The sequence below is a fragment of the Eublepharis macularius genome, chromosome 2 (assembly GCF_028583425.1).
Source record: "Eublepharis macularius isolate TG4126 chromosome 2, MPM_Emac_v1.0, whole genome shotgun sequence".
Taxonomy (NCBI): domain Eukaryota; kingdom Metazoa; phylum Chordata; class Lepidosauria; order Squamata; family Eublepharidae; genus Eublepharis; species Eublepharis macularius.
In genome coordinates, this window is record NC_072791.1 from 62,631,687 (window position 1) to 62,647,736 (window position 16,050).

A 16,050-nucleotide genomic window follows, 5' to 3' on the forward strand; every position below is an offset into this window, starting at 1 on the left:
TTTATTCTATCAAAATGTAAACATGCTTCCTCAGCTCATCCAAACTGGAAAGGGTGAAGCCATTAGAATACGGTCAATCCTGCGCTCCCTGGTGCCAACAGAAGACTTGGTTGGGATTATAAGCATACCACTAAAACTGCCAACAGGAAACAAAGGTAGCTATATCTGTTTGCTATTCTGAAGGCATTTAAAAAGATGGTCACTAAATTTCATCTGTTTCAGTTTCTTTTTCAATTTTAAATAAATCACGGCTAAAATTCTTGTTGAAAATCTTCCTCCCATGTTAAGATCGTCTTTCTACACGCTGCTTTTTGTGCCCCCACCTGCAAAGGTGAGGAAAGTGTCCGTTAGAGACAGGGCTTTCTCTGTGCTGATGCCTTTTTTATGAAATACTCTCTTACTTGAGGTTCATCCGGCACCTACCTTCTGTTATTCACAGTCTTAAACAGTTACACCCTTCTAAGCCCTTTGACTTCAGTGGATTTAGAAGGATGTAATTCTGCATAAGCTTGCACTGTCAGACACTGAGCCAAAACATTTGTCCTTACTCAGGCTTTTAATCAAAAGGTTGCTTTTTACTTTTATTTTTGTAGCCAGCCTCTTACCAGACAGCTGTTTCATGTTAACTGTTAAAATTGTTTTTATTAGTGTTTTATGCTGCTTAATACTATTTTAAACTATCTTATGCTTTTTTTACACCACTAGGGGCTGTTGTTAATTTTATTACTTTTTTTAGTACTGACTATTATTATTTTATTGTTTTACTTTATCAGCTACCTCAAATAGGTCTGTGGAGTTTTCTAAATAAATAACACATTTTCTAAATACACAATACATAATTAAGTAAACAGTTATCATATTTTATGTATCTTTATTCAACAAAATATTTATAACCAGTCTTTCCTTGTGGCAATTTACAAATCACAGATTAAGAACAGAGAGAGTAAAATAAAGCTCCAAATAATACCCATCCCCTCAGTGATTGCTGCATGTTCATGATCTCTTGATCTTGAACTGCACATTTTACTTGCACCTATGAAAGCATGAGGAATTAACTGAGCAGAATGGGAGGATTCAGCTCCATGTCTTTCCCCAGTAAGTGAAAGATCAGATTATGGAGGTTGGTAGTGAGCTGAACACCAACCAGAAAGGGTTAAACAATCTCTGTCTAGTGAAATTTCTTTTGTTCTGCCATGCAGTTAGTTTAAACTGATTTTGACTATTTTTTTAAAAATGGAACACTGTAATGTGTAATTGGAGCCTGAGTAGCCATAGTAATGAAAAGACCAGCTCTGACTTGTGGCAGTGTAAATTGCAGCATCAAGGTCAATGAAGCAAAATTGTATGGGGACATTCAACCAGCACAGTGGACACCAATTTAAGAATGCTCACAGCTGCATTGGTTTAATTTTAATTAAAAATCTAATCTGGAGTTGGAAGGTAATGCAAATAAATAGAACAGTAGACTGGGGATAATGAGACAGTTTCAGTGGGAGTCAACTGTTAGATTTTAATATTACAACTGGAAGTAATACTTTCCCCCAGTAATCCCTAGAAAATAATCCAAGGATGATGCTAACCTGTGGGAGACAAGAGAGGGGCAGACATAGGGGGTGGCCGACAGTTGACAGCATGACATCATTTCTAGGGAAAATCTGAAAGTGACCTAGAGAGGGGGAGACAAGAGATAACATATAAACAAAATAATAAAGACAGATAGCAAATGGCTACATACCCATACAGTATCCAACAGTTTGCCTTACTAATCACTTTCGGCCCATCTAGTTAAAAGGTAAACTCTCTAAAATGCCCTACCTCTTTATTTACATTATTCTGTAATCTAAAGCAGTTTGCGTAGCTACGTTGTCTTTTCTGGAATTGATAGACAATCTTTCCAGAACCAGAACCATCCAAACATTTCAAAAAAGGAAAAATACAGGACCACTTTAAAAGAATGGAATAAGAATGAGGTAGAGTGATAAAGCAGCTAACTAGCAGGAAGAAAAAGAATGCATCAGTGCAGTAAGGCAATACAAGTAACCAGAGGGAAAGAAAGCAAGAACAAGGGGGTGAAGAGAGGGAAAGATAGAATAACAGTTGAGAACTTAGGATATATGCCTCTAACCAGACTTTCTTCTCCTATCTTAGACTAGAGAAAGTTTCACAGGCCAACGGAGCCTTCCATGGCTCTTCCTTTAGAGGAAGAACCCCTTAGGTTAAAGGGAGGTTCCATAGATTGGAGGAAGACTGGCAGAATGCAAACCATTGTGTTCTGGTCTGGTCTTTTATGCCCTTTTCACTGTTCAAAAGCAATCCCTTCTATTTTTAAAAGAGGTGACAAACTTTTCCTGCTTTACTTATCCAAATTTATCCAATTACTATCCAATTATTTTCTTTGGGGGGATTAATGTAACAGGTATCTTCCAAAAAAACTCTCTTCTTTGTGCATCACATTCTCATTTTAAAAATCTTAAATGCCCGCCTTATTTTTTGTTGCCAAGCATAGGAGCATGCAAGGCTGTTTAGATTCATTATAAACCAGCTTTGCACGGTTGCACTGTTCTTCAACTTTATTACAGATACATTGTCAATTATACCAGTGGCATCAATGAGACAGCAATAGTATTCTTCCTCTTCATCAGCCAAACTGCTGATTCAGTGGACTTTGCTGCATGTCTGAGCTCCTGACAAGATCACATGCCCTGATATCTCCACTCATTTAACACTAGGGCTGTTTTCATACTGCTTACTGGCCACAGAATATCGCACCAAGCTCCTGGAACGACAGTGTCTTCCTGGCTCGATTTTCTGTGAGAACTGCAGTTCTTGCGTGAAATCGCACCAGAAGAACGCTGTCATTCCAGGAGCTTGGCACGATGTTCTGTGGCCAGTAAGCAGTGTGGAAATGGCCTAGGTTAACAGTTTTGAACAGAAACTAGAAAAGACAAAGAAATATTTTCTGTGCATGATGAAATCTCCTGGTGTTCCTTGACCCATTATCTTAGGTTGACTTCAACAGTCACTGTTGGCTTATGGTGACACATAAGTGAAGGCTAGCAACAGTGAAGGCCAATGAATGGGGAGCAACCTGGTCCACATGCCTGGGTCCTCGGCAATGCGACTCTCCTGTAATAATTCATTATTTCCAAGTTTCACTCTAATCTGCATAACATGAGCCTTTATGGCAACAGGGGACTTGGAGGCTGGAGGAGACTCTCCCTCCTCAAACCTGTGTGTGCACGCCCACATAAACATTGGTTGCTTGCCAGCATTTCCTTGCATTGTGAGTAACAGTGCACAGAAGGGGATTGTCGAGGTGACTCCCAACGGCATCATGCCATCTACTGCTCCCCTCGCTGCAGCAAAGCAAGCCTTTGGCAAATTGGAGCCTGTCAGTGCTGCCAATACCATTGCCCAGGAAGTGCAATGCACTCAGGAAAAACACACACATTCCCTTTCCCGCCAATGGATTTACGCTACAACTCAGTCTCTCCCCTTGGGATCCAATTGGTTAGTTGCCATTAAGGAAAACAGTTACAGATGCTGCCGCCTGCCACTGCAGGCCCAGTGCCTGCCTGTCTGCCTGTGCTGCTACTATGTGGTAAGAACCAAACCAAAACGCACAAACTTTTCAATGCGGCAGGGGGAGTCATTACAGCCTTTTCCCCCAAATTTGTTTCACCATTCTGGAAGCCATTTTAACAAACTGAACCAGCAATTTCTGGGTGTATCATTTGTTTAATTTCGCACACCTCTAATAAGTAGGATGCCTCTATAAAGCTGGAAGACAGAGGCCAGGTTTGCTATTCCCTTTGTCTCAGCTTTGAAGAGCGCAAGATAGAGGGTTGTAGGGGGATATGGGCAGGTTATTCTCTCCCCTACCCCACCAGAGCACTTGTAGGCTCTCCCCAGCCTTTCAATGCACAGGATGAGGGGATTTGGGCTTTCCAAACCATGGGACCATAGTTAGAAATACTGCTAGAATTTGCCTCCAGTGCTCCTGTGGGGGCAGGAGGGGAGATGAACAAGTTATTCTTCATCTCAGGGCACTGATCAGTAATGTCCCCATAGGATTGAAGAGCTAAGAATTGGGGATCTTTGAAGGTCCAGACCTTCAGCCTCATATTTTGTGAGTCTATGGGGAAACTTGGTTATGGTGCTGTTGTTGGTAAGCAATATTTCCCTCACGTGTCCCTTCAGAGCTTTTCTAGGAACACTATAGCTTAAATGGAAGCAGACTTCCATTCCAATTACTTCCATTCAACCTGTTACTGGGCAGCCTGACAATTTTTCTGTTGGGGTGGGTCCCTCTGCTTCAGGGTATCTTGGGGAAAATAATACGTTTCTGAATAGCTGAAGGTTCCCCTGGTATGAAGAAACCTCCTTCCTCTTTGTATCTGGATCCTTTGTGATGCTTTCATTATCTGCACAGGGATCGGGCACTTTAATTAGAGAACATGATTCTGTTGTATTGTAAAGGCTGTGAAAAATCAGTGTGATCCTTGGGTTTTCATTGAATTTGTATGGGTTCAAAGTTATCAACCAGTTTAATGACGGCTTGACTCAGTTTACATGCAAGCCAAGCTCTCTTTTTTAACTAGTCTTTCAATAATAATCTGATGATGCTTATTTTAAGTACTATAAGATATATTTTGCATGAGGACAATTGGATTATTTTCCAGATGGAACAGTTACTGAGCCTGACATGTCTGCAAGTTTCTGTCCTGACCATAAGGCACCCATGGTGCTATTTCTTGATCGTGTCTATGGTATAAAAGACCAAAGCTTCCTTCTCCATCTCCTTGAGGTTGGATTTTTACCAGATTTGAGAGCATGTGCCTCACTGGATACAGTGAGTATTTTTACTAAATTATTCTAGATCAGTACTCAGGATGGTTTACAAAGATACCTTAGCTGATATAAATGGAAGCTCAGGACAAAGGGGGATATATTTTATTATGTCTGGCACAGAACTCTTGAGTAACTCAAAGCTTGTGATCATGTTAAGCAATAGATTTTGTTCAAGTAAAGGATATAAGAGTGTCGGTATAGCATAGTAACTAAAAAACTGAATTATGAATCAGGAAACCATTCTCTCGGCTTCAGCCCCTACCTACAGACCTTAATATCCTGCTGTTGTATGTCAGGTTGGTGAATGGGAAGATAACAGCAATCTAGAATGTGACTGTGATTGAGCATGTTGACCTGGCTGGATGAACTGGGAAGAGTGGGATTCTCTCAACTGTTCACCAAATTTTTCAGTGAAGCTTCAGGGAAAGCTTGATTGGAGAGTGTAAGGGTTGTATTGTCCATTATATCATGTCCCTGTCCAGCCATCTTCCAGTTTTGTTTATGAGACAAGTTAGAGCTTCTGCTGGGGTGCAGAAGGCAGATCCAGTGAGCATGATTGCTCCCAAGTGCTCTCTAACACTGGAGAGCACTCACTTGGCTCTACTGTTTGAGCTGTTAGTGATGAAACCTAACAGGGGCAATGGTTACAGTAACTGGCGAAAAACACATGCCAAGCTAATTGAACCTACTCTGTGATATGTAGGCAGCAAAGAAATTTTGCTTTTCCATAGGACTGCCAACAGCCACCATAAAGATCTGCTCCTGGGCCCAATTCACACTGTTGTTACTGATTTTTAAAATTCTAACTGAGCTGTTCTAAGCAGAGTCACACACTTTTAACTCCATTGACTTTGCTTAGGATTGTACTATAAATGGCTTAAGACCAGGCTATGTAGGACCCGGTGCATTATCGAAGATCAGCCACTTGGGCGGCCCTCCACACCATACCCTACTCTTGTAGAGGTCCCATGGTTCCAGTAGTCTAAATCTTGCCAGAAAATGATCTTTCTATGACGACAATTATTGTAAATTCTTCCACCTATAGGTCACCACTGTTCTGCTCCACAAGCCAACGCAAACTGAGGGTAAGATGGGTGGGCACATATGATAGCACTTTCTAGGCTGTGGCACTAGAACTTGGAAATCTTCACCAGGATACCTATCAGGCTTCTTGCTCTAGACCTTCTGGAGATGTGTTAAAATTGTTCTATCCCAGATGGCATTTGGTAGCCACCTTAACTGATCTATTTACTCATTAACATATTTTTTCTTCTGCAGTTTTTCATTGGCCCTTACCAATGACAACTAGGTTTTATTGCATATTGTGCTGCTGCTGTAGCAATGTTGTTGTTTTTTTGCGGATCTTTGTGCACTTTTTTTAGGGATCTTTTTGCACTTTTTTTGCACTTTATTTTTAATGTACCTTATGTTATTTTGTAGAAAGACAGGGAGAAACCATAAATAAATAATACAATTAGATACAATAAAATTTACCTTCCTTAGAAAGAAAGGATATAAGGATTGCTAGAATGTAATGTACATGAACACATTGGAAGTATATATTCCATAATATAATTATCCAGGGCTTTTTTTCTGGGAAAAGAGGTAGTGGAACTTAGTGGGTTGCTCTCCGAGAAAATGGTCACATGGCTGGTGGCCCCACCCCCTGATCTCCAGACAGAGGGGAGTTTAGATTGCCCTCTGCGCTGTGGTGCAGAGGGCAATCTAAACTCCCCTCTGTCTGGAGATCAGGGGGTGGGGCCACCAGCCATATGACCATTTTCAAGAGGTTCCGGAACTCCGTTCCACTGTGTTCCAGCTGAAAAAAAGCCCTGTAATTATCACTTATACCACTTACTATTTCTTGCTTCTTTCATATTGTTTTATTTTCCAACAACAATTGTGGGTCCTTAGGTCAGCGGATAGGAAAGCCTACCCTGATCGAAAGGGCACTCTGCTCCCCTTTCCTTGTAAATGCTTAACAATGCAACGTGCAGTTCCAGCCGTCCAGGTCAGTAACTGGTTAACTGGATGCCAGCAAAGATAAACATTATTTCCTTGGTCATCAGTCCTTGTGTATGCATGCTATGTTTAAATAAAGGAGCCACTGCCTGGCTAAGGAAGACTAGCCTTCGCAGACTGATGCTCAGAATCGCAACCCTGTGTCGTGTCATTCCGACAAACAATTCTTAGGTTTGCATAGTGGAGACTGCTAATGATACATAAGCAATTTTTATATATATAATAGTAAGTTATAGGTGATTCTTACTGTATTTAAATAAAACTTAAAAAAAAATAGTAAGTATTTTTTGGGTTGCCGCCAGGCCTCCTGCAATGGCAACCTCTTCCTGCTGACAACCCTTGCTATCCACCAGCACTCCATTGGCCAGCAGGAGGAAAATGAATTTTTAAAAAGCCATTGGTGTGATAGTGTATGGTTTTACCATAGAGTTTCCAGCAATTCCTAGAGCAATGTGATGTCACTTCCAGGTTTTCCCAGTGATATCACACTGCTGTCCCTTGTACCCTGTCCCTTGTCACTGACCCTTGACTTCCGCTGGGTGCCAGCCATCATCTGAAAACCCTGTCTTACGCAATATTGTGTGTATGTTACACATTTTCACTTGCTTATAACAGTAACAGTGAATACCACCGTTCTTTTGAGATTGAGGGGGGAAACACAGCAAGTGCTTTAGCTTGTTATAGGAAGAAAACAATATCTATATGGAACTGAATTTAAAATAATCACTGCTACTAAGGACAGGCTTAATTGTGACCTCAACAAAACTCCAGGTCTCGTAAATTCATTTAAAATACCCTCAAGGTACCAGGAACTCAGACAACTCTAAATGATGGGCTCGACTCATCTCAGCTATAATTGCAATGAGTTTAGTGCTTAAACATTAGAAAGAAAAGCTTTTCCCCTCTTTCCTGGCTGTTCTCAGGCCTTGTAGAAACAAAAAATTATTTTTTATTTCCTGGCAAACTAACAAACCAACACTGTGCATTGTGTCAGGTTAAGAGAGTATTAACAGTTTAAGGGTACAGCACCATACCATTTTTAAAGGATTATAATACAGAATATCTTCACAACATACTTACCTCATAAAGTATAAATATGTTTAATAGCTGCCTTTTTTATGCAGGCTTCTTTGAGTACCACGGAGACAGCTCTTGCTCTAAATAGATATATTTGCACAGCTGTGTTTCCATTACTTACAAGGTGTGCTGCTCTGTTTTCGGGAACTGAGCATTATGTATCTCTGATTGATTCCACACTTCATACAATATATCGACTCTCCAAAGGACGCTCCCTTACAAAAGCACAAAGAGACACTATTGAAGAATGCTTGCTTGCTATCTGCCAGTAAGTATTATGCAAATACATATTCTGTTTTATATAAAATTCACATTTAGCTTTTAGGGGTTTATAGGCTTACTTTCCTGAAGATCTGCACTTTATTTGGAAATGCATCTGTTTCTGAAATCTTTTAAAAAAATATTTGAATTTGGGAAGGTGGCTGTTTTCCAAAGTCCAACATTATTCCTAGCCCAACATGTCTTTTCATACCTTCCTGAAATTGTATCATTTATTGTTGATCTAAGGGTCAAAATGCAAAATTATGCAAAATGTAATGGGCATGTCATGTTTATAATCTGAACGAAAAGGATTGATTTGGGTAGGATTGGAGAACTAGAGTGGTGTAGTGACTAGAGTATCGGACTAGAAACTGGGAGACTCAGGATTGATTCCTTATTCTGCCATGGAAGCTACTGGATAATTTTGGGCCAGTCACAAACTCTAAGCCTAATGTTTGTTGTGAGGAGAAAATGTAGGAGAGGAGAGTGATGTAAGCTGCTTTGGGTTCCCATTGGAGGGAAAGGTGGGGTATGATTGAAGTAAAATGAATAAATAGATTAAATAATGTAATGAAGATAATGAAGAGGATTCATTGGCTCTCTTATGTAGCTCAGTACATGTATCTCTTCTGTTTTGATTAGCGTCTGGGCAAATCAGAGAAGAGTGGAGGAAGCATTATTTTGTTCCTGTTTTATGTCATGCTAAAGACAAGAGGCCAAAGAATCTTCCTATGCTCCAGCATCCTCAAAATAGTGACTTTTTCATAAAATGTTTCCAGTTCTACATGACTGAATAGATCCTAATCACTCTCCTGTTTTCCTTTTAGATAATCTGTTTTTCTTGCACAGAGTGGCTTGCATTCCAATCATTTCAGTAATTGCCTCGCAGCGTCATCAAAATATACGCAGAACACTAATTAAGAATTTCTTTTTCAATTAACAGTCACTTGCGGCCTTCTATGTTACAGCAGCTATTGCGACGGCTAGTTTTTGATGTACCCTTACTTAATGAATACTGTAAAATGCCACTTAAGGTAAATATTTGCATTAGTGCTAATGGTACTATTTTATTTAACACAGAAAATTGCATTAGACAGTAAACAAAATAACAGAAACAGAATACATAAAAGAGTATTAAAGTTACAAAATATTTCTCCTTTCCATCCCCATACTAATTTATAATAAAATTCACTATACTCAACATTTTATATTCAGCATTTTATGTTGTTATTAAGCATTTTGAATTCTATGGTTTAGATTACTGATTTAACAATTGGTCTATTTTACTAATTCTTTTTAGTTCTTCTTAAATTTCAGCTACATAGTAAAAAAAACCCTTTCCATTTTTCCTGAAATTCTGAAATTGGTCTGTTGTGTATATATGAAGTTAATTTGGCCATTGATGCATATACATGCAATTTGTTCATTCATTCAGTCACATCTGGATAAGAGTCTGCCTTTCATTTCATTGCATATACTACTGTCACCATATATTTAAAAAGTTCACTGTATGCTTTTATAATAGTACTTGGCAAAATATTTAGTAACATCTTTACCATGAAGCAGAGCTTTAGTATCTTTTGCATCACTTCATGTATTTTTATTCAGTATCTTCTCACCTTCTTGCATGTCCACCACATGATAAAATGTTGACATTTCCAACACTCTTCACTATAGTCCTTATTATTTTTTGCAATTTCCGTTGGAGTAGAGATGGGCATGGGACGAAAAACAAGAACCGCTTGGTTTGTGGTCTGTTCATTTTCACAGAACACGAACTTAACGAACTCAACCGATTTCTGAATCAGTTCAGGGTTTGGGGGGGCGGGCGGAGGGCCCCCTTCATGCTCAGAGAGCCCAAACTCACAGGGAGTTTTCAGTAGCCTCTCCTCCAGCCACCTTCCAAGTGTCGTGAAGATTGCAATATGGATCTCTGAGTTATAGAGCCCCAAAGCTGGTGCCCCCGGGAAAGTCCAATTCAATAGATTTGGAGCCATCAATGGCAATTGCCTTATGCCTCCATTTGAAGTGATGGACCCCCAGAAGTGGGTCATGTCTGTGGCCACCCCCTCTTTGCGGGTGGGCTCGGGTAGGCATCCAGCTGCCTCCCAACTTGGTGGCCGGGGGGCTGGTCGTCAGCCGGCATCACCCCCCTGTGCCCACATGCACGGCCCTACAGGTGACTGCATGTCTGGCATGTGGGATATGTCTGTGAGCACCCCCTCCTCACGGGTGGGCTTGGGGAGGCATCCAGCCACCTCCCAACTTGGTGGTTGGGGAGTCTTGCTGCCACCCGGCGGCACCCCCCTGTGCCTGCCCGCATGGCCCTACGGGCAACCACATGTCTGATGTGTGACATGGTGGCTGCCCTTCCTCACAAGCAGGCTCGGGGAGGTGTCCAGCCACCTCCCAACTCCAGGGCAGAGGGTCTTGCCACCACTGGGATGCACCCCCCTGTGCTTGTCCGCATTCTCACCAAATTACACAATAGAACACTTTCTGAGTACGAGAATTAGATTCTAAGACACTTCTGAGATGAGGCGGCTGTCACGGATGCCTTCCCCACCTTGGGGGAGGCCATTCTAAGTCCCCGGGATAGGATGTGGCAGCTGCAGACTTTACCAACCAGCCAGCTGTGGTGGCAACGAGGGGACCATGTCCCACCCGCTAGACGTGGTGGCAATGAAAGAACCCCTTCCCCCTGGCGCAGAGGATTGATTGTCTCCAATTTTATATGTCTTCTGTTCAGATTTATAATCCTATGTGATCTGCAAACTATTGCGGCTGCTTGGCAGTACAGTTTAATATTTGGTACCACCAATCCTCCTCAGCTTTATTTTAAATCTTATTCTTGGTTTTCTTCCATTACATACAAAGTTATTTATCCCTTTCTCTTCTATTTAAAGATTGTCTGATTAACTTCTCCAGTGATCAAATATACCTCTTCCTTTGTATTCTTTGTAGTTCAAAAATGAAGGACACCTCAGAAAGCATGATTCAGTATGAATTTTTAATATCACGTTAATAAATAAAAATAACAGAACTCAGAATTTTCTGTTGAAAAGGGAGAGTGCTAGTCCTAGGAATAAAAGAATTAGGTAACTGTGAACGAGGGCCTAATTAAGAGAATATGATAAGGATAAACAATTCCCATTTTGTGGTCTGTTCTCTGAGGTTGTAAAAAGTAAATCATTAGAGGTTTCTTTTTTCAAAGAAGGCACGCTATAGAATAAAACGCATTTAAAACAGCATACTTTTAGTTTGGACATTGGTGTATTCTGCATGATCAAATTATATCAATTCAGTGCTGAAACTGTTTCCCTTACTCTTCCAAATTCTGTATTGTAAAAGGCTTCATTTGCTGCAGAATTGGGGGTTTTTTCCCTGTATTTTAATGGGTTTTCTTCCTACCTCCATTCCTGTTTCTTTTAAAGCAGAGTTAAGACGAGTTTTTTGACATGCAGAATTTTTTCTTTGATGCAAGCCCTAACCCAATCTTCTACCCCCCAACCCCGCCCTTTATTTCTCTGTGCGCTGATCAAATGAATGCCAATGTCCAACCACTCCATCCATCCCCCTTTCTTTCCCCACTCTTCCCCTACAGTTTTTCTTATTGGAAAAAATAGATATTGTTATGTGTAATGTGTGAGAACTAACCTCAGCAGTATGAAATATTTTGCCAAAGTCTGCTTGCCAGCACAAGCTGAGGAAGATGACATTTTGTACAATCATCTTAATTTTTTCTGATTTGTTGTCCATTTTTTTCCCAATGTCCTTTTAAAAAATTCTTTAACAATAACATTATAACATTATTACAGTGCAGTCAATTTCTTCCTATTTATGGCTATTTTCTTCCAAAAAATTGTATCCAAATTAAAATTAACTTCAAAGAAGAGCAGTGCTTTGTACTTTATATGTGCTCTGTCCATTCCTTAACTTTTGTTTCTTGTATGATTCTAAACATGGCGTTTACGGATCGTACATGATTCTCTGGTGTCATGACTCAGTCGTTCCTCATAGGCTCAATATGAACACGATTGGGTTTTTCCAACCACAAAACTGAATTTCTGGACCGTAAACATTTGAAGCACGCACGCACGCACACACACACACACACACACACACAAAAGATGCCTACACTGATGAAAACACTGACACCATTGGTGCCCTCCAGAAATCAAGAACAGGGCATTTTTATCCTTTTATTGTAAAAATCATGTAATTTATATCCTGTATTTTATTATGCCATTAAAGGTCCTGATTGATTGATAGTAAAGAAACTTTGGGACAGGGTAACTAGAAGCAATACCTTTATAAATATACTTCTAACAAATTGTTAATCTCTTATCTTCTAGTTACTTTTCTTGTTGAATACTCAAAACAAAATTACGGGGTACAAGACCTGTTAGAAAGAAATGTACAATCCAATACAGAGCAGGACTGAGAACATCTGATATTCTAATTTCAGACTATTATAGAGATAGTGAAATCATCTCTTGCACAAACCAAAGAGAACATTACTATGCTCTGTTAATCCTAAAGATTACAATTTTAAACTGCAATGCAAAATATTAATTAAATGATTTGTTACATCTAATTAATTACTCTTCCAGTTCTGATTGGTAAAGATATATCATATCTTTATCACATGCCCAGAGGAAAGGGAACAGATAGTACCTAGAAATGATATATATGGTGAAATAAAGAGCATGATCATTATCTTTAACCACTATCTACTTTTAAGTCCTACAGATTTCCATATATCCCACCTTATCTCCTTGGATTCACATTGGCTAGCAAAGCAACAATACACAAGATAAAATAACACAGCCAGACATCCTCCAAATGCCCTTTGAAATCACACCATTTTACATGCCTTCCTGAATGCAGAGAATGAAGGTGCCCTCTGCACTAGAGATGGTCACGGACCGCATAACGGACCTAATTTCGTCACGAACTTACCCAGTTGATAAATGCCAATTGATCCACTAGGGCGGGATCCAGGCGTGAGCGGCGGGGACGGAGGATGTCTCCCAGGTGGGAGAACACCTGCTCACTCTGGACACTGGTGGGAGGGCAGGTGAGGAAATTCATGGCCACAGACGAGAGGTCTGGCCAGATGGCAGATTTATGTGCCCAGAAACTCCAGGGGATTGGATTCAGGGGACTCTGGCGTCTCAGCAAGGTACTCCCGCACCATCACCTCTGCTGAGTCCTCTGCAGGTGCCATCCTGTCCTTCCTCATGCCAGCAACCTCCCAGTTCAGCACTGAGGACCAGTAGTTGGAGTATGGTGGGCTCTCATGGGCTGAAGCGCCAGGCTCATCCTCTGCCACTTCCCCCTCCTCCTCCTCCTCCTCCGGCTCCTCAGCTACCAGCCCCTCTTCCATGCCCTCTTCCCTCTGGCCGTGTCTTTTAGCCTGAAACCTGCGAACCTCTTTGCGAAGCTCCTTCTTCCATCGTTCTAGCTCACACTGGTGCATGGCAATGGTGCCCTTCATGCGTGGATCGCACATGCAGGCCATTCTGTATGGCCACTGTTTGCAGAGAGGATGCAAGCGGGCGGCCACTCCTGCCTGCAACCTCTTCACCAAGTCCCTGACACTTGGAAGGGTTTCCCCTCGCTCCAGTTCTTTGGCCAGTGCCCGGTCCAGCCCACAAATCAGGGGGATGGCTTGCCCCAGGCTGGACTGGTAGGAAGAGAGGAGATCAGTGGTGTCCCGAAATGGCTTGAGGATACGCACCATTTGAGAGAGGACTAGCCAGTCCACAGAGCTGATGCTGAGCACATTTCCTGCATGCATGATGGGCGTTGAGGACATGATGTCTTGCAACACATGTCTTTGCTCCACCAGACGAGCTATCATCACGTAGGTAGAGTTCCAATGGGTTGCCATGTTCTGGAAGAGCTCGTGCTCTGGATCTCCCCCCTCCCCCTGCTTCTTGTGCAGCTGTCGGGCAGACTTAATGCTGCGAGAAAAGTGGGTGCTGAGATGACGAAAGCCGTCCAAGAGGTTGCGCATCTCCAACGTTCCCTGGTCCCAGGTGGGCTTGACTGTGCTACCCAACCCGAGAGCATCCCCCACGACCAGGTGCAGCTTATGGGCCAGACAGACAATGCCCTCCAGGGATGCCTCATTCAGGGCCACTAGCATGTTTCTACCAGCATCCGTGACAATGTAGCCACGGACAGCATCGCCTGGGGACAACCAGTCCCTCAGTGAACCCTTCAGCACAGCGGCAATGTTCTTCCCATTCTGATCCGCATCCATCCCCCGTGCCTGGAGCAGAACCACTCTGTAGGCCGCCGGCAGGGGTGGCTCCTCCTCTCGGGCCCCCAATTTGACCGCGGTGTTCCAGAGGTCCTCCGGTTGCCACCAGTGGGCAGTGATGGCGAAGTAGCCATGATGACGGCTACTCCACAGATCTGCTGTGAAGTGCACAGTCCACCCTCTTGCTCTTGCCAGCTGGTTCCTGACCATCTCATGGTCACTCCCACCCACAGTTCTCTCAGGGGTGTGAGCCTTCTGACTAGGGGTGGACTCCCATTCCACTTGCCCTTCTCCTTGCTCAGCAGCCCTCTTCACCCCACTGCTTGATGTTTTTCTTGAGCCAGCAGGCTTGGATGATGCCTCTGCAGATGCCTGTGGAGGATACTGGACGACAGGTGTTTGGGGGTCCACACCCCTACGCACCATGGCATTGCAGACTTGGCAACGCACCGAACATGGGTTGTTTGGGATGGTCCGGAAGTGCCGCCAAAGCGTGGGGTTAAAACGGACACCAGGAATCTGTGGCTCAGGAGGAGGACAAAGCCTTAATGGTTGAAGTGTGCGGCTGGGCCGGGTGGGTGGAATGCAGGCAGGGGAAGCCACAGGAGATTGGGATGGGAAGGAGTTGGATGTTTCTGCCGGACCCTCCAGTGACCCCTGAGATTGATCCACGGAGAGTGTTGGCAGCTGATCCTCAGTGGGCAACGCTGAGAGCTCTTCTGCCTGCTCCTTGATCCCCAAAAGCAAATCTGTAGAGCGAGGTGCTGCCTCTGAGGTCTCCCTGTCCCTGGTGCCACTTGTACTGGGCACCGATGGGCACCCAGGACAACCTTTGCAATTCTTCCCACCACGACCACTCTTGTTCCTCTTTCCAGCCCTCATGGTGCTATGAGAAAAGATCTCTACAAACAAGTGAGAATTTTAAATGAAGCAAAGAGCCCCAAGAGCTTGGAGAAGGGTAGGGCAGAGCCAAGTGGCACCCACCTGAACCCCAGTTGAGGGAAGAATGCACCACAAAAGACACTCTAGAGAGGCTTAGAAAGAAGTGAAGCAGAGAGAGCCCCCCAGAACTTGGTGCCAGTGATCCTAGGGTGGGTGTTTCACAGAGGCCAGTAGCAGTCTCCCCCTGCACCTCAAAAGCCAGGCTGGAAATATCCCCCCAAGTCACCCACTATTTAGGGAGTGAAAAAGGCTTAGAAAGAAGTGAAGCAGAGAGAGCCCCCCAAAACCTGCTGCCAGTGGTCCTAGGGTGGGTGTTTCACAGAGGCCAGTAGCAGTCTCCTCCTGCACCTCAAAAGCCAGGCTGCAAATATCCCCCCAAGTCACCCACTATTTAAGGAGTGAAAAAGGCTTTGAAAGAAGTGAATCAGACAAAGCCCCCCCAAATGTGCTGCCAGTGGTCCTAGAGTGGGTGTTTCACAGAGGCCAGTAGCAGTCTCCCCCTGCACCTCAAAGGCCAGGCTGGAAATATTCCCCCAAGTCACCCACTATTTAGGGAGTGAAAAAGGCTTAGAAAGAAGTGAAGCAGACAGAGCCCCCCAAAACATGCTGCCAGTGGTTCTAGGGTG

At 42.9% G+C, this 16,050-nt stretch overlaps 1 protein-coding gene across 1 annotated transcript in view; it reads left to right on the forward strand.

The window, feature by feature from the left end:
* RYR3 (ryanodine receptor 3) overlaps positions 1-16,050 on the forward strand; it is a 479,585-nt gene that overhangs the window by 236,691 nt on the left and 226,844 nt on the right. Inside the window, exons 47-50 of the mRNA XM_054969918.1 lie at positions 35-155; positions 4,683-4,852; positions 7,998-8,218; positions 9,155-9,245. Coding sequence (XP_054825893.1) covers positions 35-155; positions 4,683-4,852; positions 7,998-8,218; positions 9,155-9,245 — 603 coding nt within the window. The remainder of the gene's footprint in view (positions 1-34; positions 156-4,682; positions 4,853-7,997; positions 8,219-9,154; positions 9,246-16,050) is intronic.